The sequence below is a fragment of the Erithacus rubecula genome (genome assembly GCF_903797595.1).
Source record: "Erithacus rubecula genome assembly, chromosome: 4".
In the NCBI taxonomy this organism is placed as follows: domain Eukaryota; kingdom Metazoa; phylum Chordata; class Aves; order Passeriformes; family Muscicapidae; genus Erithacus; species Erithacus rubecula.
Genome location: NC_136686.1, coordinates 30875216 through 30900247, shown reverse-complemented (window position 1 = coordinate 30900247; position 25032 = coordinate 30875216). Strand labels below are relative to the sequence as shown.

Genomic DNA, 25032 nt, shown 5'->3' with positions numbered 1-25032 from the left:
TAGAGGCTGGCAAGTTGCTCATTTCTGGAGGACGCCTGCATTACAACACAGCCTGTACACAACCTGTTTCCTTCAGGTAGGCTCTAGGTCACGTAAGCAAATGCCAGCAGACAGGGTATTCCTGTCTTCCCTATCCTAGGTAGGGCCCAAGCTGGTGAGGCCTCCACTCAGGCAGTGTTCCAGTGCTTATGCTGTCTGTGTATCCTTCAGGAAGTTTGGTTTCTATTTTTGTGTATTGTTCCCAGTGAGTTCCAGTTGATTTTTTTTTTGAGCATCTTAGACCAGACTCCTCACACTGTGCAGGACTGATCTTAATACATGGAGGTCTGAATTTACCAGTGCTTAGATAGTAAATCTCTAAGCCAAATACTGATGCGTCTGATTTGAGAATGAACAACAGGGAATGTTAATGCTTTGGAGACAGCTTGAAAGTATGCTGCTCTTGGCCCTTTATATTTGCTGCCTAAAAATCAGAAAAAAATTAAATGTTAAGATATAGGTATCTATTCTTATTTATTCCAAGACTTTCTGTACTCAGATTCTGACTGGAAGATCTCCTGGCTCATTACAAGAGCTTTCCACAGTGATCTTCTTTCAGGCAGTTTTATGTCACCTACCTAAAACTCTTCTCTGGAATCTTACCTGGCATCATTTGCTCTTCAGAGTTAACAAAACTGCAGGATTGCTTTTGGAAAAATTAGAACAAGGCTCTGCTCTGCTGATCAATCACTTCTTAACCTTCAAAGGCAGCTACTGGCAAATGTGCAGCAAATCCCCCATCTTTCTTTATCACTGTGTGCAACCCCCACTGCACAAAGTGTGTGTGTGCTGGCCTGCCTCCTGTTCACCCCAGTAGCTCTGTGGTCTCCATGTGTTTGTGTGTGTCAGTCCCTCCCCGACATCTCAGCATGGTGTGTTGTTCTGCTTTGGTGAGATGGGAAGGGGGCAGAACCAGAGTGACTTCAGGCCTCTCACTGTGAAGTTTGGTGGAGGTAAATGATCTTGCAGTCCTTTGAGGCTCAGCAGGGAAACCTCTGCAGGAGGGTTGTGGCCATGCTGCATGTTCAGGCTCCTGCAAGTCTGATCTCAGCTGTTTTGCAGGATGAGTCCTGAGGGTGGAAGTGTGGGGGTGGGTTGCCTGGGTACACAGTGATGTTACACTGGGAGTCAGCCCTGGTCATGCCAGTGTGTTCAAACCAGTTTTCTTTGTTGTTCCTCGACATGCTGCTAAGGCAATGCAACATAGAAAATTATTTGTTTTCTTTTCCTTTACAAGCAAGATCATCCAGCTTTTCCAAGCAATTAACAGATTGGGTTTTGTCTCTGGCAGGTTACTGGCCTTCATACAATATCCCTTTCCATGAAAAGATTTACAATCTCAGTGGGTATGCATCATACGTGGTCAAGTACGGCATGGATTTCTCCTATGAGCTTGCTCCAAGAGCAAAAATCTTCCGTCGAGACCAGGGCAAGGTGACCAACTTGGAAAGCATGAAGTACATCATGAGATACAACAGTAAGACACCTGTTTGTGTGCTGATCTTAATAAGCAGGGTTACTTTTATTTCTTGGGTTATAGTTGATATCACATACAGATCAGTTATATTGTCCTAAATGCAGAATACACACAAAGCAAAAAGGTAACACAAGCTTATTTTGTGGCTAAAACTGCTCTATTAAGAACCATGAGGCTTGTTATTTGACTTTTCCAGAAAGCTTCTGATTCCAAGAGAGAGTATTCCAAGAGACTTCATGGACTGCTGTCACCTAATACATCTACAGCCCATCAATCTTGAAAGCCTTAAATCCTAAGCAACAGTTAGATGTGATCAGACCAGAGTGTAAAAAGTAGTAAAAGTGTAAAAGACTTAATGTCTTTTTCCATGTTCAGGCAAATGGTCTTTTGCATGTGGGATAGAGTTAATTTTCTTAGTGGTTAGTACAGCACTGTGTTTTGGATTTAGTATGAGAATAATGTTGATAGTTTAAGTATTACTTAAACTTTGATGTTTTAGTTTTTGGTAAGTCAAGGACTTTTGAGTTTCTCATGCTCTGCCAGCGAGCAGGTGCACAAGAAGCTGTCAGAGCATGGCCAGAACATATGACTTGAAATGCCCAAAGAGAACCTCATGCTTACTGTGTAAACTGTGGGAATTGGCTGGAAGAGGCTGACCATTGCTCAGGGATGGGCATTGCATTGGTCAGCAGGTGGTGAGCAATTCTATTGTGAATCACTTGTTTCTCTCAGGGTTTATTTCTCTTGCCCTCCCTTTCTTTTTTAATTTTATTATTAACAATTCAGTTATCGAAATTGTTGTTATCTCAACCCATGTTTATTACCTTTTTCTGATTCTTCTCCCCATCCCATAAGGGGTGGGATTTGGAGGGATGTGGATGAGCAGTTGTGTGGTACTTAGTTGCCAGCAGGGGTTGAACCAGGACAGTAGGTAATGCTCTGTTTTTTCCTGACAGGGTTCTCCTTAACTGGATTAAACCGAGCTTAATTAACTTCTGCTAAGCCCATCTCAAAGTACTGATAGCTTTAGATGCTATATTTTTATTCCCAATTATAGGGAGCTTGCTGATTACTGGGCTTGAAGTTTGGGAGGCCTCTCCCAGGGTGGGGTATCGTTCCTGTCTGGGCTGTGAGTAGCAGTGTGCACTTACCACCTTCCCCTCTTGGCTTGCAGCTACTGCAGTGATGTTTGAAGGTTTTGCTCCTTGACACTTATTTTAATCTAGAACAGGAAAACAAAGGCTCTCATTGCTGCATTTCCCCCTTTCCCCAGACCCATCCCCCCAACCTGCCACTTGCCTTTCTCATCTGATTTTCTCTCCTGACAAAGTTTCTGCAAGCTTTCATCATGTGGAATTTCATCAGGTGGAATTGCAGATATTTGTGGTTAGAGGTTGGCAGTGGTACCCCTGGGATGCAGAAGTAGTTGTGTGGTCATGAAGTAGAAGCTTGTCTACTTAATGTCCTGGCTTGAGTGCTGACCTGTAGCTCGTACCTAGGGAGAAGCACAAAAGCAAGTGACAGAGTGCACTTACCTAGCTCTCAGTGGCTCCAGTACTTGACATCAGCTTTTTGTAAGGGGGCTAACTTTTTTTCTTCTGTCTTTCCCACCATTTTTCACCCCAGACTATCAGCATGATCCTTATGCTGAACACAATCCTTGCAACACCATTTGCTGCCGGGAAGACCTGAATCCTTCTTTACCAGTACCTGCAGGCTGCTATGACTCCAAGGTAAATTATCTCAATTTCAACATCTGCTGAATGTTGGCTGCAGCCTGTTTGTTCTCCTGTCAGACCTGTATCATATTTCCCTGCACCAGGGCAAGCATGGCCAGGCATGCCTGTTCCCTCTTTACATGCTGTCCCAGAGCTTGGGCACCTCCTCATATGGGAATTTCTCATTTCTTGTCCCTGACATCAGTCAGTCTTAGCATAGTGGCAGAGGATACAGGGGGAAGTGCATGAAACAGTTACATCCATGGGAGCTTGTGGTGTTCAGGGGTTAAACCCCAAAGCCTTAATCAGGAAATGAGTCTTCAGCTCACTCAGGAAAGGAGTCTGTTGTACAACCTCAGCCTCCTGTTCATTAGGACTCAGTGAGTGCCTCCCAGAGCCCACAGGAATGTGGTTGCATTCTCACTTAAGGTTTACATTTGCAACAGCCTGACTCTCTAGTTAAAGCCATCCTGCTCTGGGGCTCCACCTCTCTGCAGAACTGGTTTCTGAAAAGTTTGGTGAAGATCATGTTGCATTTTAGGGGGATATGGGAGAATCCTTAGACCCACTGTCCTGGAGAAAGCATTTGTTTTAGGCAGGTTATATGGTATTTTCACTGTGAAGAGCAATGCTCAAGTAAGCAGCTGTGCAGCCCTGGTGTGCTGAAAAGCTGTACAGTATTTTAACCTGCTGCATTTCTGGATTATGAGTTTGGTTGCTAGGACCTGGGGAGGCTATTCTAGTATTTCCACTGCTGTGTCCAGTCAGCTGTGTACTGCAGTGGACAGTAGTGGGAGACTCCCAGAGCTGGGTAATACAAGAGGAATGCAGAAAATTGCTTTGTAGATGGGTCTGGTAAGAGAGTGATCAGTGCATGCTGCAGTGCCTTAGCCAGCATAGTTAGACAAGGGAAATGCACTGGGCTGGAGGTGGAACAGGGGGCCTAAGAGGGGCATTAAAAGAAATAACCCAGAGCACAGGCCAAACCTGATCTAGTTATAAACCCTACAGACAAATACAGTGTCTGAGTTTGGGACAATGGAGCAGGCTGGGGAACTCTTTGGAGACAGTGAAGGAGCAGCACAGAGCCTGAGTAGCAATATTAACTCTGTGCTGCCTTTCTCCATTCCTGAATTACACTGACATGCCCCAGGGGATGGCCCAAGTGCTCAACATGCAGCAGATCTTAGGGCAGACCCCCTCATCTGCCTGCTGCAGCCCCATAAAGCCAGGGAGGGGTTGTCCTGAGGGCAGATGCTCTGGCTCTTTCAGCCTGGCTAGTGCAAGGCTAGAGGGCAAGTGTGGGCTTGTGCTTTGCTGGTCCCTTCAGCACTGGCTGCTGCGTGGCTGGAGATGCACAGGGGAGGAATTGCTGCCCATGTGTGTTTCCCTCCCCTTATTATCAAACCTCCCAGAGCTGTTCCTTCTGTCTGGGGTGGGATGTGCCAGCCCCACGCTGCCCTTTCCCCGCGCTGTTCCCTTTGTTCCAGGTGTCGGATTTCCGCCTGGCTGCGGCGTTCACGGCCGTTGCCATCAATGGTCCTCCGGTGCAGGGCGGTCTCCCGGTGTTCAGCTGGAGACGGTTCAACCGCACGCGGCACCAGGGCCTGCCGGAGTCCTACAACTTCGACTTTGTCACCATGAGGCCCATCCTGTAAAACCAGCGTCAATGTCCACCAGTGGATTTATTTTTTTTTTTTTAATGGAAATTTTATTTCTTGTGTAATAAATCGACCTGGATGTCCACATCCCTGTGCCTTATACCTGCCTTCCCATGTCTGCCTGCTGGGCACTTTGTACTGATATTGCAGCCCAAAGCACGTTCCTTTCTCCTGAGCTGTTTGGGTGGCCCTTCCTCTGACTAGGATTGATGAGAAGCAGGTGGCGCAGCTTTCTGTTAATCTGAGCCATCATCACAGCTGTTCCCAGAGCAGGAGTGAGGACCAATACCACCAGTGAGAGTGATCTGTTTGTAGTAGCAACATGCAACCTGTGTCCAGGGCTGGGCTAAGCCAGGTGGCTGCTTTGGGCCAGGAGGGCCCTACCTCAGTGCTGGCTTGATGGCTGCTTTTGTCTGAGTAGTGTGCTGCAAGTTGCTTTCTATCAAGCATGTGTTCTCCATTGCAGATCAGTCTGTTCTGTACAGGATGTGACTTTCAGTGGCATTGTCAGGACTTCCTTTGTGTGCCCAAAGCTGCTGGCAATGTCAGGCTGCAAAAGAGGGTGAAGGGAAGCAGCATGATGCTTTGGAAATGCCCCTGCCCCAGGCTGCAGGGATGGAAATGTGATGCAATGGATCTCTTACAAGGGATCTCTCTCTTGGAATGGATCAGCCCATGCAGTTGCTCAGTGCCATCTTAGCCTGCTCTCAGCTGTGGCAGTGGAACATGACAGTGACATGGCTGTGAGGGTCAGGGCTTTGCACATTACTCTTAGTTACCTGTGTTTACACCAGAGAGTCAAGTCATTGGGCTGTCTTGTGTTAGATGTTCTAAGTATAATTAAGTAAAACAAAATAAACAGCTCTTTCCTCATGTCCTTGATGGTCCAGGCTAAATAGTGCACAGCACTGCCCTGTGTTATGAAGGTGAAGAATGATCAGCAGTGCGAGGTTTTAACGAAGCCTCTAGAGTTTAGCTTGTGTGATGGGGAAGAGAGAAAGTTACTACAATATGGGTGAGGTTCTACCTAAATATTTGGCTGTCACAGTAAGGGTGATTTTTTTTGTCAGGGGAAGAGAGAGACCAGAAGTTACAGCAAAGCTGTTGTTGATGATGAAAAATCCATGAAGAGAGAAGTGCTTTGTTTGCTGAGGTAGGAGGTAGCTGTGAGATGCTGTGTGTAGAGACCTCCTCCATGTGGTGGTGGAGCCACTACCACAGATTGGATTGAATTGACCAGGATTGAACAAGCTGTAGCAGGCATTAAGGAGGACACTTTAGGAATGGAGCTGGGTCACAAAGAGCAATGCAAGGATCTGAGCTGCCAGCAAGCAGAGGACCAAGAATCAGCTGCTTGTTTGAAACTGGAAGAAGAGAGGGGCTGGAGGATGGCTTGACTTCACTGTCACTCCTAGACAGTGCAGCAACACTGCAAGATGTATTCACTGCTTTTTCACAGTTCTATGTAAAAATACAAGTGGAGAAGTACTGTTTAAAAGTTGGTCCCCAGGGACCAGGAAATTGCCAGTGGATTACTGCAGTGAACAGTGTTCTTGACCCAGGGCACAGCTAGATGCTTCCACCTGCAGGGACTGGAGCTGTGTGGCACTTGTGATGTGCCCATGGCATGACAAATAAGCCTGGAAATGGCAGCTCTGCCCTTCTCTCACCTTGAGCCTTTTACCCTGAGGTATGATCTGCTTTGTGCTCCAACCCAGAGTTGTGGGAAAAAACAGAGCTCTACTTTTGAGAGTCCATTTATCTAAGTATTTACATCAATGGGACCTTGTGAGCCTTAGAAGTCTAATCCATGTGACTGTGACTATGTTTTTTGCCTTTGGTTGTGCTGCTAAAAGCTGCTGCATTCCTTCTGCTCTGCTGTATTTTGTGCTTCCTTTGTTGCCAGGCCAGCCAAGTTGATCTGCCAGTCCTGACCTGCACAGCTGCATCAGTGACCAGAGGAGGCTTTGATAGGGTTACATGCCCCTGTAGGCAGGTGCAAAGGAATTGACAGAAGATTGCAGAAAGGTCTCTTTGAGAATCTTATTTCCTTCTGCAGATCCCACTTGTAATTAAAAAAAGGAAGGTATGCTCTAAGCAGAGGATTTGTGGCAGACGTTGCAACCTTTTTTCATACCTCACTTTGAGATTTTTCCAAATCTTATGGCTTCTGACCCTTAAATTTTAGGTTTCTGGGTTTGGCTGAAGAAGGACTTGGTGGGGAGATGGAAGTGGGAGGTGGTTGTGATAAATCTCTCTCTTGCCATAATGCAAAAATTCTTTTCAGTCAATGTCTAAAAGAAATTACTTCTCTCAGCAGGACCATCAAAATTGTCACATCTAATTCAAGCTTTCACATGCTTTTCCATCCCCCTTTTCTGCAATTTAGTAGCAAACTCACCACTCCTGGTTCTAGTGCACAGCCTCAGTTCTAACAGAGGCCACAGTCTGTCACAGCACTCTCTCTGTAGCAGGAGGCACAGGGCAGGGTTTTATCAGTGCCTGCCCAGGCCAGGCTGCACAGCACTTCAGGGAGAAAATAACCACTCCTTTGGAAGTCTCCTGGTGCTGTGCTGCTGGCTCAGATTTGCTTCTCAGCTGACTGCTGGGGTTTTTTCAGTTTCCTCAGTAGAAATGTCAGTGGTGTGCAGAAATGGACTTTGCTGATTGTACATTCTACTCTGGGGCTGTAGCACTTCTTTCCAGATCTACCATGGAGCATGTGCCAGAGCTACCCTGCAGCAAACAGTGAGTGTTCTGCATATTCACATTCTCACTTCAGCAGGAATTGCCATTACAGCAGTGCTTGAGCAGAGTAGTTATGCTGTATTTGATGATAAAACATAGGTTCTGCACTGTGTGCAGTACATATACTCTTAGTCTAAATAGGCAGTCTGAGAAACTAAGGACTTTCAAGTGGGATTGTACTGAGGCATCACTTCAGAATAGTCCACCATCTTCTGGTCAGTGACTTGAAGCAAATTTTAGTAAGTGCATGGAAACTAATTGTTACCATCACAAATTAATTACATGCCCTTGAAGTACAGGCTCAGCACTAACTCAGGGTAGGAATGTCAGTAACTCCATGTTCTGAGTACTTTGAGTTCTCTACAATTTGGCAGCAGAGTTGAGTCCATGAGACAAATTTTTCCAGACTGCCATCTAGTCCAGCTGTTTATTGGTCCCAAACGGGTTGCACATCTGTCATCGTGCTGTTCCTGGCTTCTACCCTTGAAGCAGCTGGGTGGGGCAGAGCCCTTTATGATGCCTGTGCTGAAACACACTTTTATTAATCTTGATTTCATTATCCCTGAGTGATGCACTTCATGCTGTGCACAGCAGCTGCTCCCTGGCCAGTTGAAGAGGACTCTGAAAAACTCTGGTACTTCATCCAAAGCCTCTTGCTGAAAGAATGACCATTGCTTCGGGGGTCAAACCTGGCATCTTGGAGAGCAAGGAGAGCAGCACCAGCAACTGGATTTCCATTCCTGTATTCATCTGGGGCAACTCTGAGGTGCAAGTTACTTTATTCTGTCTGTCCACGCTTGGCAGAAGTGCATGGAAGGCAACTTTCCAGAAGTTCCAGTGTTGCTTTGGTTTTTTGCTTCTGTGAGGGCAGCACCATGCAGTTGACTTCATGGGAATGACAAGAGCCAAACCCTTGCTCCTCAATGTTACTTGAGCAAGGTGGTAACACCTCTGAAGAGAAGGAGCAGGCTCTGGGCTCTTTTTTGAGAGAGTTGCCTCCCAAGGTGTCAGGAACTAAGCACAGGTGACTCATAATGTTAAAAACCCAGCAGTTTTATTTCAAAGTATAAATTCCAGGCTTGTCAGACAAAACCCCACTACAGTTAACACAGACACACACTAATCTACAGTACATATAAAAACGGGGAAAGCTGGCAACTGCTTAGTTTAAATTGGACATTAAATCAGTCCTACATTTTTTCTTTTGTATTTACAAGTCCAGCTGCAAAACAAAACAAGAAATCAGATTTGGAGTTTTCCAACAAAGGATTTTGCACATTTGACTTCTGATAGCCAATAAATTACTAAAGATGAACAGGAATCCCTGAACAACTACTACTCAGCTATCTTATTTACAGCTACAGCCTATCAATTTAAGACAGAAGTACAAATATAGATATGTATGTATATATATGTGTGTGTGTATGTGTGTGTATATATACACACACATCTACACATATATATAGGCATATATATAAAAGAGAAGAAAAGAATTCTCAGCCTGCATAATGACAATGAAAAAGAAAGATACCTTGTTAACTTAAAAGGGATTAAAAGGAAAATTAATTAATTTGCTTTCTCCTAGCTATCCTTAATTTTTTCCTTCTCCTCTCAGAAGGTGTTTGGAAGGGAATAGATTTGCATGGCAGGGCTGGCTTAGTGTTATTTGATCTCTTCTCCCTCCAGTGTTTTCATACAATGCCCACCCCTACCCAAATCAACAAATTAAAAAAATATATATTTAATATATCAAGCTTCTATTTAAAATATCTGCATAGATATTTTTCACAAAAGGAGAATACTCAAAAGGTGTATAAGAAGGCAGAATCACAGCTTGATTTTGTACAGTGTATGCAATACTCATCCTGGGGAATGGCTGACTCGGGAGCAGGAACAGACGTGATCCACCCCTACATATAATATTGTTTTTTATTTATACTGTACATGTAAGACAATCAGCATCAAGGAAGGGCTGAAGTGGCTATTTAATATGTTACAGTACAAAATGATGTTCAGATTGTACTACTGAGCTGAGTCATGGTCCCAGTGAAGACTGAGGGGTTTTGCCTTTGTTTTCAAAGGAAGCAGGGTAAGACCCCATAATTTTACAGGAAGAACACCATGGGTGTTTCCAGCCTCGTGCTAAAAACCTTAGGAATGGGTGTCTCTGCTTGTGCTCAGTGATCTAACATGGCCAAGGGCAGCACAGACAATTCCAAAGAGCAATGTCAGACCAATGCATAGGGAAGCTGCTCAGGGCATGGAAATAATTGCAGGCTGAGAGATCTGCATCCTTGTGTTTTCTGAAGCTGCCCCTGGAGACAGTACAGATGCTGTACCTACAGTCTGCCCCTCCTAGCATTTATTTCTTTTTGCATTCAATAAAGTTTTTCAGCCACCCAGAAATATAAAAGAGGCCAGTGAAGCTGTAACTAGGAGCAATGCAGAACACCATTTTGCCATCAGCACTCCACAGCAGGGCTTCTCTCCAAGCAGATGAACTAACTCAAATTACTTTCAACCTGGACATCCAGATGCCCTTGTATCACAGAAAAAACAGCTCAAACCTAAAACACACCAGAAGGCAAATGAGGATGGAAAACAGCTCTACTCCATGCTGTGTTTGCTTAAACACAGGCAACTCGGTCCAAGGTGGTACTGCTGAAATGTCATGTACCCAGAGGCATCAGCAAAACACAGAAGCATAGAATTCAAACACAGTCAGGAAGAACTTTATACTAAGCTACTGAAAGATGGAAAAACTTAGTATTAAGTGCAGAGAAGAAACCAAACCCAACACTTCCACTTAAAAGCCATATAGAAATTTTTAGCCTATTTAAAAGTGGATTATTGGAAGGCTTCAGCAGTTGACACTTTCCATTAATGAAGAGACCAGTCTAGAAGTAGAGTATTAGCACACCTGTACTGGATGTTGCCAAATATTTTGGTAATACTTTCAAATAAAGTCTATAAATGAAACAAATTATTTCTGATTGATTGTTGCTAGCAGAAAGTTTCTCTATAGTTTTCATCTTTCTGGGAGGTAAAGAATAATAAAACCATCAGCCACTTGACTACATGGGAAGAACTGCCATGAGGTAAGGAATTAAGCACTACTCGTGGTTGTTAGCAAACTCACTGCAGATATCTACTCCACAGTGACAGTGACTGCACAATACTGGCACTGTTCTCTCTTTGGGCATCAGTGATTTAGGGACCAGCTCCCTTGGCTGTCTCCACACCAAACTAGGAATCTCAAAGTCAAGCCATGCTTTATCATGTACTTCTCCACTAGTACTTGCTCAAGGTACTGAAATGAGACCTTTAACAGCCCTGCTGGGATGAAACAATAGGAAGTGATCTTTCACCTAAGAGTTGTTATGTCTTTGGTCAAGAGTGTCTCACAAAATCCTGCAAAAAACCCAGAACTGCTGCCACACCCAGTTTTTACAGTCGGTTCAATGAAGAACTAAATCTTCAGTAAATAAATATGAGTCTTCTCTCTAATGATGCAGCCCACAAAACCTCCAAATGGAATGACAAACCATCCCTATTAATACCTCCACTGGAGGAAAGAAAATACTCTAATGCAGGACTTGCACCCCTTGCCTATCCCAAAGGAGACAGAACAAGGGATATCTGAATGGAAGCTCAAGCTATAACAAAGCTCACATGTAGTTTGGGCTGGAATCACAACTAAATAAATCAAGTAAGTTCTAGGTTGTATCCTCATGTTTATTTTAATTTTCAAACTGTAAAACTTCATAGTATTGATATGGCTCTTTGGTACCACCTCAAAGACATGTTAACAAAAAATTGCCCAAGGACTTGACAGCCATCAACTGTAAAGAACTGTTCTAACCTCTATTACAGACCTGTCCTTATAAGAACCCAAATCTAGTCTTATCTCCATAAATAGATTAAATGCATAATTAAGTCATTATTCCTTGAAATAAGCAAACCAAACATGTACTCGTACACAAAAAATTCAAGGCATTTTTGATAATTGGCACCAGAAATACATGGACAACTGCAGTTCAAAGGAAAGGTTACACACTGTTCATACACAGTGTGAACCTTCTCTGAGGATACTTGGATTTAGCCAGAATTTTTGCTTGCCCAAATCAACAGAACTGCTATACATCTCAATGCAAATTTCCATAGAGAGAATATCCATTACTCACCTGAGAGAAGTGACACTCCTAGCTACATGAAGTAGTGCAGTAAACCAGACAGAGGTCTACAGTGCCATTTCTTTCAGTGTGAAGGTTCTATAGAAAGGAACAACAGCTACAGAACTTATAATCTAATAGCATATTTCAACAGCCCTATTTGGGCATTTAATTTCTTTGACACTTCTTCAATCTTGCTTCACACTTCAACATGTTGGTTTTGAGAAAGAAAGCATTAAAAATTAAAAAAAAAAGTCATACTCTGCAGCTTTGCTATATGGTGAAGTGGATTAAAAGAAAAAGTCTTTCCCCTCTAAACCCACTGTGTAGTTCTATGGGGCAGGAATGCAACTGAAAATTGCCAAAGTTAAAACCTTGCATCTACTTTCCTGTCCAGATGAATTACAATTTTTTTCTGCAAAAAGCAAGTTCAACATGTCAATGACAGTGGAGTAGATGCACCAATTTCTTTTCTCAGATCAGAAGCATCATGAAAGCATCTATTAACATTTGCAATTGCTCACAAGGTTTAAGCCAGTGTCTAAAATAGTTTGCAAACGCCCTTGGCTGTGTTTGCTTTCTGCAGAGGCAGGCAGGTGATGGAAGAGAGAAGCACACTGGGAAGCCAGCCCCTCCTTTTGTACTCACTGAGCATCCAAACGAGTGCAAAAAAGTAGAAGCTTTCACGGCACTGCACCACAGGGGTTTCTTTGGCTGAACTGCAGCATACTGCTTTCCCAAGAGAACCAGGAAAGGCTCTGGTGTAAAATAACATCTGTATACTCAGTATTCTTGACAGGACAAAAACAACTACTCAAGAATTACAGTAAGAAAATGGTTGGTTGAATGACACTGCAGATAAGAACAAATTCACCATCAGCAGATGTTACACTTTCTTGTCTTTACAGAAATAGTAATTACTGCAGGTCTGGAAAATGAGAAGCACTGATAAAAGACTAGAAGGTAAAGGCAAAAATAACTCCAAGCAAATAAAAGAACAGCACAAGGTATCTGGCTACATTTTATTTCTGAAATTATTATTTAAGGCACAAAATAAATCTAAAAAATAGGGCTGGATGTATGAGGGGAGGGGCAGAGAAATTGTCTGAACTAGAGAGGTGTGAATGCAGTCTTTACAATCCAGTTTCAGATCTGATTGGGGAATATTCCCAGGGTGAGTAGAGGAGGATGGTGAAAAAAGAGGAGCATTCTTAGAAGAGGTAGGAGGTTGTGGGGTGATTTATTTTTTTCCACCGCCTCCAAATTTACATGGGCTCCTGGCCAAACTCAAGTTCCCTTCCTTCCCCTCAGAGAGCTTATTACAGTTTGTAAGGTAAGACCAGACCACTCAAGCCTCCAGTACAAAAAGTGAGATCTTGAATCACCCTTCATGCCACAGCCTGCTCACAGAATGCTGGGGGGCAAGAGGCAGATCATGCTTGCCTTTGTTTCGTTGTCTCTATAGACATTACAGATGCATATGTTTTACTTGAGACTAACTGCAATTTACCATTTTGTTTCCACTCTGATGCAGAATCCCAGACATTTGGGATGCTATTGGATAAAGGATAGTAGGTATCTAGGTAGAACACCTGTCATAGAAGGAAAAACAAAATTTTCAAATGGCCAATGACATGAACTATTTAGAAAAAACAGGCGCTCTTGCTGCAGGTCAGACTTTATTTGTCTTTTGGTTCTGAGTGCATGTAGTGTATCACACAACTGTCTAAAATAATCCTGCAGAGTGGATTTAAAGGTGAATTACATGCATGGGATTAACTCCTCCCAAAACTGGGGTAACTCTTGATAAGAGGATAGATTTCAAAGGTCCAAAGATCTCAAGTTTAACTGCTCTGGGAAGAGATCACATCTGTGGACTGGGGGTCACAGAAGGGTCCAAAGCGTCCATAGACATCCTTAGCCCGGACTGCAAAGTAGTATTTGCTGCCAGACACAAACTGTGTCAGAGTGCAGGCCATGGGCAGCGGCAGCGCCTTCACCTCCCCGATCTTCTTCCACTGCGAGGCCACGGTGGCGCTGGGGTCCTCGTGGTAGGCGTACAGGTGGTAACTGTCCACGGTGGCACAGCTCCGGTCCACCTCCATCACGCTCCACGACAGCACAATCCCGTTCTGGCTCTGCACCCGCGCCAGCTTCAGCTGCGGCTTCTGCGGCGGGGAAGTGTTGGCAGCTTCGGGGGGCAGACGCGGCGGCTGCGGCGCCTCTGGCAGTGGGGCGGGATGGACGGGCCGCGGCGGGTCCTAACAGCGGGACAGCAATGAGGGAAAGGTCAGAACCCGCAGCACGGAGGGAGGCTTTAGCTCATCATTCCCCAGGTAACTGGAAGCAGATGAGCCTGCAATCACCCAGCCACCACAACTCTCAGCCCTGTGTGCAGAGGCAAGGCAGCAGCAGCAAATGATGAGAAGGGGTGGGGGCCAAGGTTGCCAAAAATTCTTAAGTTATTCTTATATAAATCTCTAGCTGTGCAAATTATCATGGCCACAGTAATTTTCCTGTATCTTTGCTTCCCAGCCAGGAGAGGGTGAACTCAACACCTTTACCAGGACTGAGCAAACAGGTTCACAATGACTTTGAGCAGATCTACATTTGAGCTGCTGTTCCCACGTTACCTGAGACCCCAGGCAGGGCATTAAGATGACAACTCATCTTTTCTACAGACAGGTATTCAGTAACAAAAGAAAAAAAGGGTAATGGTGCCACATAGATTCCATCACCTTAAATTGATCACAAAAGCTCAGCCTCACTTTCCAGAAAAAATGGAAATGAGGGCACAAATGTATCTTTCCAGTGATATTTCTTTTTTCTACTGCAGAAACAGTGCTAGGTCTCTCATTTATATCAGTTACGATGAATTTAGCACTGTGGTTACAGTGCTTCAAACCTGAGATCTTTCAGGTTGGAATGTGGGTGGTTTTTGGCATCTTAAGTGTTCTGTGTGATATTTGCTTAATTTCTCATTTATCACTGGGGAGTGGATTAAGTTGATGGTGTCTAGACTGAAAAGATGGTAAGCCACCAATATATTTACCATTTCAGGACACCATAAGTGATGTGAATGCCCAACAGTGAGTGTACAGGCAATGTATTTGAAGTAAAATTAAATGAGTCAGAGAAAATTCTCAAATTCTTACCAAAAGAGGTTTTAGGTGATGCAGAAGTAATCACCCTCAACACTGACTAAAAACCTCTGGAGTTTTGGAATTGGTAACCTTAGAGATTTGGTCTGTACCTTGTTCTCTTACCTCAGTTTTGCAAACAGCTGTACTAAAATCTGGTCACGCAATTCACAGCCAAACCATGACTGAACATTTTACTGGCAGTTCTGTACCCTTGACTCTAAGAGTCACCTGCAGACAACTCGTGCACTAATTTTCAGTATGTTCTCCTGGCAATTTGGAGAGCTAACACATTGCACAGCTTTTACATTTTACACAGCATTCTGGGCAGGAGTTGCTGTAGGTGACTGGGTGGTGCCATGCACGAGAACTGGCTGAGAAGTGCCAACAGGGCATTTCACCATCCTGCAGCTCACAGTAAGAGCAGGCTGAGAGTGCAGTGCAGTGCAGGCTGCCCACGGCACAGGTGACTGAAGCCCCACTCACAGTGTGTGCTGGCGGCGGTCGGTGGTGCACCGTGAGCTGAGGCGCTCCCGAGCCCAGGGCCAGCCCGTTGTTCACCACGTAGGTTGTCTGAGGCATCCGCACCGTCACACCTGCAGGGAGCACAACCAACACTGAGCCTTCAATGCTTACAGGCAGCTAAACTGAACACTGGAAGACCAACTCCTTGGTTCAGCTGGATGAGGTCAAATATCAGACAGACTCCTCCAGCTGTCAGCAGACTGATGAAGCACTGTGTAACAACAAAATCACCTCCCATCCCCTGAAGCTGTAAAAGTGTGAGAAAGCAAGCTCTTGTGTTTGCAGAGGGGACAAATGTTTTGGCACTTTGTAACTTGAAAGAAATGGGCAAGGAGGAGAAGTGTGGGAGATACAGGGGAGCTTTCGTATGAAAAGAACAATTACATAATTTTGGGATTCAGAAATTAATAGAGAAATGCTGCTGTAGCACCATGTTATCAACTCAGAAGGCTGTGCTGTGGATGGCACTGAAAGCCAGAAAGTCTCCATCCAAGAAGCTCATCCTTTCTCACAGAACAGACTCCATGATGAACACTGCTCACAGGCATCACCATTTCAGTCATTCCCACAGTAAACTGAGCTGCCTGGCAGGAATAAACTAGATAGTTTTATAGCCTTGTAGAACTCTTCAAGCTACCACGTTTTCATTAATTTTATACCACATCTAATTCTCTTAAGCAACACTTTATCTATTCACTGTTGGAACATGCATGTTTGGTGAAGTTAAAGCTTTTGCTCATTGTTATGGATTGCCCAGGTTGTCCCTCCATTTCTGTCTAGAAATAAAAGATTTGGAGCAATCTCTATGATACCCTAGTTCCAACACTTGTGTGAGACTGAAGCATTCCAATACTCCAGAAACAAGTTAATGGAGCAATGTTATCAGGAAACCACAGCTATTGTATGGAAATTTCTCTTGATAAACACTCATAAAGCTACAATCCATAGGGGATGAGTGGCAGAAGTCACTGTAATCTGTGAGTCCAAGGCAGGGAGCTCAGAGTGCTAAATCTTAATGCTTTAAGTACTAAACACTGGGTAGGTGCTTTACATACTTTTCTTACTGGAATCTCTCTAAGAAGCTGATGAAGCTGTGCAAACTCCTATGGGATAAGCAATCGTCTGAGCTGGCTGTTTCTCCTCTATGAGAACCTGGTAAAATATCCTGGTTTAGTATGACTGTAGTTCTGTCTCAGGAAATGACAACCATCTGAAGATGGTCAGAAATGCCTTAATAAAATATAAGATACAAACACTTCTAGTGTCACTAGTCACTTGAGGCAGAAGTACAAAACTGCAATTTGCAAAGCACTTTGGATGGGTTTTCACAGTCAATTTTTCAAAGACAAAGCGCAGCAACCTTACACAAGAAGCATCTGCTACTGGTACTAAAGACTCTTGCAATGATAATATAAACCAATGTACATCTGTAGCAGCATCACTACCAGGACATCACAAAAGTAGGCACATACTTAGAGGACAGGGAAATTTATGTTAAACATAAAGGTGTTAAACATACTGTAGAAATTGTGGGGAGCAGTTAAAATCCACCACTTTGCAACAAATTTTCATTTAAGTTATTTTTGACATCTATTACTCATTTCAGAAAATGAGTTTTTGGCTAGGAGAAGGTATCAGTTATGCATTTGCAAAGTCAAGGGGAACTTGCCAACCTCTCCATTCAAGGAAACTCTGACGTATCAATTTCCGATACATCTGGTGAGAGATTTCATCTCTTCAGGCCTTGAGAAAGGAAGGAAATTTGCTGAGCACACACATCAGAGATCATTAAGGAATTGCACAGACCAAACAACAAGCCCAAATCAAAATCCTAAATGCCAGTAAAACATACCAAGCTGTGTCACGGTAAGAAGCACATGGAAGGAATTATCCCCTACCTCCAGTCTGTGGGGTGACTGGCCTTAAGCCTGGGCTGGTCATGACAGCTCCTCTTACAGGATTCTGAGCTGGTGGTGCAGGAATAGTGGTGCAGACCACCTGATGGCTACCAGGGGTTCTTGGGATAGGAAGCTTAGGAACTGCTGGAGTCACAGGCCGATGAGTTACATTCACTGTTGTTGAAGCTGAAAAAAAGAAAGAGCACACCCTAAACCTGAATTTTGTGACTCAAAGCCATATGCCTATTACAGGGTACACATCTCTTTTGGAAAACTGACTCAGCTGAGCCATGTGAAATAAAAACTGTCTCTGTTTTGGATTCTGCAAGAAAAGTGAAAGCAGCCTAAACAGTATTTTCACCTGAAATAATAAAGTCAGTATATATACAGATTCCTAACAGAAAAGAAAAATGTAATATCTCCCCCACTCCCTGCAAAGGTCCTGTATGTAAGGACAGTGGAAGAATACAAAATCCACCAAAAAGTCTGCAGAGCACAGCAGTCATAAGATAATCCAATGCCAACTAACCAACAGCAATCATATACAGAAAAATAGTAAGAAAAAAAAGAGGCCCTACGTTTCTTTAGAAAGGGGAAAACATAATCACACTACAAAGTAATATTTAACTAGGGCTATAACTTCAATGCCAGCCCTGTCATTCCCTCTGCCAAAAGAATTAATTGCCAAGTGCACAGGGACAGACATAGGAGTGATATTAATAATGTTCCCCCCCACCCCCCCATTACTTAAAGAAGGTACAGGTTTCTTCTTCACTTTTACCAACAATAGTGTATTTAATAATTTCCATGAACCCCCTTAGCAGGATTTCTTCCTCTCCATGGAATTATATTGATCCTGAATTCTTTCCAAATCAACAGTACTATCTTTCCCTTTTATCAGTTTAAAAGAAAAAAAATGTTATGGGAAGCCAACTACAATGGAAGATTATGTATGAAGTGACTCAAACATTCCAAATACTCACTTTAGAAGATTAGCACAATGTAGAGCACACACCAGTCTAATTCAAGAATAAAAGCAGCCACTGCACTCACACAGTGATGTCAAATGGAGTTACCTGTGGGCAATACATGGATGGTGGTCTGGGAAGGGCCACTTGTTGGCACACCTGGCTGCTGCACAGGGCTTGGCTGCAAAGGTGGCAAAGGCTGCAGGGGTCGAGTCAAGGGCTGGGTGGGTATGCTCAGTCCTGCCACAGGTGCCTGGCTCTGGTTCTGCTTCTGCTTCTTGCCATCTGCTTTAGAACAAGCAAAAGATATAGACAATAGCAAACAGAAATTTTCACTTCTGAATCACAGTTTCAAACATCAGTTTTACAATTCTTTCCTCCCTCTCCTAATTCATAGACTGTTTCTATTAAAAAAACATTTCCTAAAATCTTTCAAGGGCTACACACTGCAGGTTTAGTTCCCTAAATAAGTCCTGTCCACCTTTGATGTTTACATTTTTTATTTGCTCATTCCTTCATTCAATATGTTAGTCAGTCCTTTTTGCCACTATTTTGAATTTTCATAATATTTACTTAAAAAAGGGGAAATGACTTTATTATTTATAGAAAACTTTAAAAAGAAAATTTGGTCTTGTCACATTGACACCTTCCTCATGTGACTTACTGACTTGTGTTACCAACAAATATTGCCTGTTTCTGTAGTTAACCACAGCAATACCTTTTCCTGCTTTAGTTCATTTGTGACTACATAAAATATTCATTAGAGTGCAAGTCTGTATGCAATCAAGACTTTGCACAATTTGAATAAAGAAGAATTGAGAAGCTTTCATCTGGACATTATAGCAGTAATGGGCAGAGGAGGCACTCCTGAAGAACTAAAAAACCAGAAGACAAAGAGTAGATTTTAAAGGCAGTTTTCAGAAGGATTCTTCCCTAATAAAACTGTACATGTATCAGGCACTAATTTAGTAAAAGAGCATAGAATATAAAGATGAAAATACATAAATACTCATTTTAGTCTAGAGAAAATAGAACAATATAGTGAGGACCACATTTAAAATGTTCAGTTAAGTATACCAACTAGATTTCAAAGCATTAAGAACAGGGTTGATACCAGCATAGCTCAGAGTGTTGGGGTTTTTAGCAGTTTGAGACTATTTTGATGGTCTCATTGAGCTGTGTTTAACACTAGGTGCTAACAGCTGGATGCAGCAGTACCCTTCACAAACTGTTTTATGATTCTATGAGACACAAATTACAGAATCACAGACTCATGAAGGTTGGAAGAGACCTTCAAGATCATTTAGTCCAACCATTAACCCAGCACCAGCTAACAATCACCCCCAGACCATATCCCCAAATTCAAGACCTTAAAAATAAAACACACTGAGTTGCAGCCCATATTGTCTTTCTGTAGACTCAACTACTTCACTAAAGCCATTGGATGAAAATATACTGTTGTTTTTTTGTCTATAAAAGGAGTAGTGAAGGGATGATCATTTTGAAAACAAAAGCTGAGATCCTTCCTGCTGTGATCAACTAACAGGCTTCGTGATTGGTTCAAGCTTCTTTTATTGTCCTTTGATTATAAGAGATTTCCCAGTGTTCAATAAACTACTTGAATCCAAAGAGATTCCTACAGAGATGCATACATCTGCTTACTTCAAATATTTACAGACTGATGCACATCTCAACTACCACTGAATAATTTCAGTGATGTGAGTTCAGTCTTTGTCACGACTTAGAAGATGCACTTACAATCCAACCAGCAAAAACCTTTACACCCTACTGCTGTAAATGTGGCTCAAGGAAAGATTAGAGTTTGGACACATGTGAGAGCTTTTCCCTCCCAAACAAAAGTTTTCCTTTTGTTTTGAATTTCACACATAACAAGTTCATTTATCCTTGACAAATCAAGAAGAGCCCTGCTGACATTCCAGTGACTGGAAACTAGGTCAACATTGCACCACCCACAGGAAATGATGACAGAGAACTAACTAGACTTCATTAAATAAATGGAAACAAACAGCAAAGGCTATTTAAGTTTAAAAAAACAGTAAGGAAGACTGGGTACATAGTAAGCACAGGACTAAAGTTAAAAGTCATTATGGAACAGTTTCCAACATGAAATGAACACAGCATGAACACAACAAATGTGGACCTAGAGGAGACAGAAAAATATGATTTGTGGAAATGATCACAAAATGAAAATTGTTACTACTGGAGGTGTAAGCAAAACTCCTAATCTAATACACAAAACAGAAGAGGGACTTATTTCCATACCAGAAACAGTCTACAACACTGCAGTTATAGCACAAAGCTTTGAACAGTGTTCTAACTCATAACTGGTATAGGTGGATTACAAAACAGCAAGCATGCCACAGGCATGTTCAAGAATAAATAATAAAAAATAATCCAGAGAATTACAGATTTGTTAACCAGATAAAATCCCTTACAAAAAAAGCTGATTATGTATTTAATAAATTTTCCTACAAAATAAAAAAAAAATCAGAACACAGCTGTTTAAATTTAAGAGTACATTACGTATCATTCTAGACTACAGACCCACTTTAGACTAAATCTATTAATTGTTTCAATATTCATACAAAATAATTCAATGATCCTTTTATAAAAAGGCCAGCAAGGTCCAAAGTGCAAGCATTGAAAGATACTTGCAGACAGAAAAGTATCTGGATTACTGTTAACATCATAATTTTTGCACAAATCAGAAGGTGTTATTAGATATTAGTAGATATTGAGATCTATTTAAATACCTTTTACAAGTAACAGAACTCGGTTTATTTTTTTATGTGGGTGATAATGCTAAAAGAAATAAATAATCAGGAACTGAGTGCTCCCAACAACACTAAGTGTTGTTCTTCAATTTGAATTAGTATAGAGCTAATATTCCTGCAGGAAACACAATAATACTGAAAGTATTTTCTATCCTGAGGTTGTTTAAATCTAGGAGAAAATAAAATCTGCTCCACATTTGCTGTAAACAAAATGCAGCGGAAAAAATATTTGGCCCAAGGCATAGAGATGCTTTTGATCATGGAAAAGCTGTTACAAGTGTACTCTACCTGTGTTTAACCTTGAAGTTATCAACAGAACACATTCCCAAGAAACTTGCTCAAAAATCCTAGTGCTGTGTTCTCACTACATGGTGAAACTCAAGCTTTTATTAGGGTTTTCCATGTTTCTAGAGTTTACATAAAATAGCACTGACTTCTCACACAAATTCTAAACATGAACTGATCTGCAGTGGCTTCAGACTATCAGCTGCTTTGCAGTGAAGAGGCAATTATCTTTTATGGTAATTGTAAGGTGAACATCTATTTAATGCAGTTAGGAAGAAAAAAGCTCTCTGGAAAATTTTATTTTCAGAAACTTTTAGACAGAAAATATTAGCTGAAATATATTACAATACTGTGTGACATGCTTTAAAATATACCACAAATCCATTTTAATCTATCTGCTGGGTATCTTTTACAGAATATTAAATAGGACTGGGGAGAGGCTAACCTTACCTGACAGGATTGCACAGGTCCAAGGCAAGCACCTTTTTATCTTTTTGAGAACTAACTCTCAGAAGAGATGACACTGATAAAAACTCGATTTCCTCAGCTATTCTGCTACTCAGCTCATCAAGTCAAAATCCTGGCTGAAGAGGACCTCTGGTGGCTGTGTAGTCCTATTTCTTGTTGAAGCTGGACTGTCAATAACTTATTCAAATGATCTGTGGTTTTGCTCTATTGAATCTCAACAACATTCAAGATGACAGTTTCTGCCATCCCTCTGTGCAGCACTATGGTGACTTCTTTCCTTCTCAAGCTGAACTTGAACTTCCTGAACTCGTAGATCATGGCCACTGCCCCTTAAAGCATCATTTGGCACTGCTAAAGAGTTGTGCTCTGTCATTTTGTAACTATCCTCCAAATAGCTGTAGGCTGCTCTTACACTGTCTCTTGCTCAGCTCTTCACCAAACATGCCCATGTCTGTTTCCTTTTCTGACAGGTCATGCACTCCAGGCTCTCACCATCCTGACACCAGCCAGTGCTACTACAACTTCTGAGCATGAAAAAGGGGGAGTCAAAACTGGATACCCTATTTCAGCTGTAGTTCCACCAGTGTCAGTTTGGGGAATACTTAAATTGAAATGAGAACACACTGCTGGCTCATACCCAATACACTGTGCACCACATATCCTCTCCTGGTAAGAGATGTAGTCAGTCAGCTCTCTGAACTGCATCATGCTTCCCTGATCCTTGTATGCCCCACACACTCCCTTTTGGTGACAACATCACATGGAACTGTTCAAAGCCAGGGCTGGATGGGGCTTTGAGCAATGTGGTCTAGTGGGAGGTGTCCCTGCCCATGGCAGGGGGCATTGGAATGAGATCACTTTAAAGATCCTTTCCAACCCAAACCATTCTATAACTCCATGATTTCTTTCACACTGGAAGAAATGCTACCATATGCCAAAATTATTTTCTATGTTTGTGTAATACAAATGCAAAGCAAAGCAAGCTATTAAGAATATCTGTGTAGAACTTGAATGCACAATCTAGAGAAATAACTATCAAGGTTGTCCAGAGGAATCAAACTTCTTGATGGCTAGACTTCAGAATGTAGCACAGAGACATGCATTTAGAGCCCAGACAGGACAAAAATTTTACCTCCAATAGTAGAAATATGACTTTTTTTCCAAAGAAAATGACAGCACAATACATGGTCTTAAGTAGAGACTCATTACTTTTGTGAAGTACTATCACTCTTCACTAATCCAGTGCTAACTATAATTAGATTGGCCCACATTTAGAAAAAAATTATATAAAAAGAAATGTGTTCTTTTAAAAGATGAAGTGCATCCAAATTGCCAAAGTACACAAGAGCATGGCTATATTTACTCTGCTCTTGGCATATAGTCCTAAAGCAAACAACAATTTGCATTTGGTCTTTAAACACTTGCACACAAAGTGTTAGTTACACAAAAGATTAGAAGCTGTAATATTCTAATGCCTAAATATCACCTGTAGAATTAAAAGGCCTTTAATTATAATCAGCAAACAGAAAAAATAAACACCTCTAGAAGAGCTTTTGGAAAGATCATCAAGAACTCAAACATCTCAAATTACTCCCCAAGCCTGAGGTATTTAAGCACAGATAGCACTAATGCTTATAGTAAAGGAATAGTAAAAATCTAAGACTATAAGTAAAATTCCTTTTATTTAACACCTAACAGAATTTTTTAACAATACTTATATCTAACAAACACCAAGGAAAAAAATACACTAAGAAGAAACAGAAGCTTATTCCTTTCTGCCACTCACATGGTGAAATGACACTTGTAGCTCAATTATCCCTGCAGCTGGGCAAATATTTTTCACCCACCTTGAGAAGAGCCATCATCTTCTTCATCCAGTGTAAGATCAATGACACCTCCTGATTCACCTCCTGTGAACTTCCCGCTCTGAAAGACAAAACTCCTTCGTTTTGCACAAGCAAATCCAGGGAACATAGGTGGAAAAGGGACATATATTGAACTTTGAGAAGGAGAGGTCTCAGAATTGATACTTATTAGAAAGGAACTGATTAAATGAACAAAAGAATGTAATTTCAGACAGACATCCCAGGACTTGAAAAATGGGTAATAACCAAATGACTGTATTGCAGTAAAAAGTATTGAAGTATTAAAGTATTTTCAGCTTTGTAAGGAGTAAAAGCCCCTGATGAATAGTAGCATACTGCTGTTTTACAGGTAAATGCATAACAATTTGCTGTTATGAAGTATTTCAACTATGACTCCTAACATGTTAATCTGGTTGTAATCTGTCCTTTCCTCTGTAGTGGTGTAACTTTCTGACAGAGCAGTCACCAGGACTTGTCTATACTCATCTATGAGACAGTTTTGCCTGTGTACTTACAAAGACACTGACTCCACACTAAGAAAAAGGTAAAGCTACACTGGAACTTGTATGCTTACAAAACACACCAAAAGCCATCAGAAAACTCCAATTGTATTCAGTAATTTCTTTACTGTATTCTTATCCATTATGACAAATTTTAGCATTTATTATTCTACATACAAACTTATTTTTAACCTTCCCTTTAGAGAACATGAAGGGATTTTTTAAGCTATTGCCAAGGTTAAATGTTTTAACAAAAAACCTTGGAAGACCACCAAACAAGATTTATCTTCTAGATCAAGTCATGTGCCTTGGCTGGTCAGACTGCAGAGATCACCAACATTTTCCCTTATGTGATGACAAAAATATGGGAGAGGTCTTAAATATTTCTGTGGTTTTAAATATACTTTCTAGAAAAACATTATGATTATATGAATTTCTACTTCCTTCAACTTGCTACAAAAATTAGTTGAGGTTTCTTTTTGTTGATGTTTTGTAGAAGAGATTACCACTTATTGTTGGACTGAACTGCTACAGATTGATGGATTAGAGTCAACAAGTTTCCTTAGGACAGACAAAGAGTTACAAAAGCACCACAATTATCAAAAAATCTCTGAGCAATTAACATGGAAAAAGGCTTAAGTTATCAAACCCACATGGTCTGTACAAATGCTGACATGATACATCCTAGGAATAGTAGAGAATTTTCTGTGCAGTCAGATGGTGACAGATGCACAAAGCCTAAGCATTGAGATTATCTGCTCTATGACCTTTAA

The 25032-nt window shown here is 41.8% G+C and overlaps 2 protein-coding genes across 5 annotated transcripts in view; one reads left to right on the top strand and one right to left on the bottom strand.

Moving 5' to 3' along the window:
- The window catches only part of PLBD1 (phospholipase B domain containing 1), a 35952-nt gene extending 30970 nt beyond the window's left edge, over window positions 1–4982 (top strand). Inside the window, exons 9-11 of the mRNA XM_079304539.1 lie at window positions 1331–1516; window positions 3143–3249; window positions 4725–4982. Coding sequence (XP_079160665.1) covers window positions 1331–1516; window positions 3143–3249; window positions 4725–4892 — 461 coding nt within the window. The 3' untranslated portion in view covers window positions 4893–4982. The remainder of the gene's footprint in view (window positions 1–1330; window positions 1517–3142; window positions 3250–4724) is intronic.
- A 3694-nt stretch (window positions 4983–8676) lies between these two features.
- Window positions 8677–25032, bottom strand: part of ATF7IP (activating transcription factor 7 interacting protein) — an 89638-nt gene continuing 73282 nt past the window's right edge. For 2 of the 4 annotated variants that reach the window (XM_079304523.1, XM_079304524.1), the window contains exons 11-15: window positions 23742–23820; window positions 18455–18634; window positions 17379–17564; window positions 15442–15551; window positions 8677–14076 (exon numbers count right to left, since the gene is read on the bottom strand). In XM_079304523.1, coding sequence (XP_079160649.1) covers window positions 13660–14076; window positions 15442–15551; window positions 17379–17564; window positions 18455–18634; window positions 23742–23820 — 972 coding nt within the window. In that variant the 3' untranslated portion in view covers window positions 8677–13659. The remainder of the gene's footprint in view (window positions 14077–15441; window positions 15552–17378; window positions 17565–18454; window positions 18635–23741; window positions 23821–25032) is intronic. The other 2 variants (XM_079304525.1, XM_079304526.1) reach the window with 1 other exon arrangement.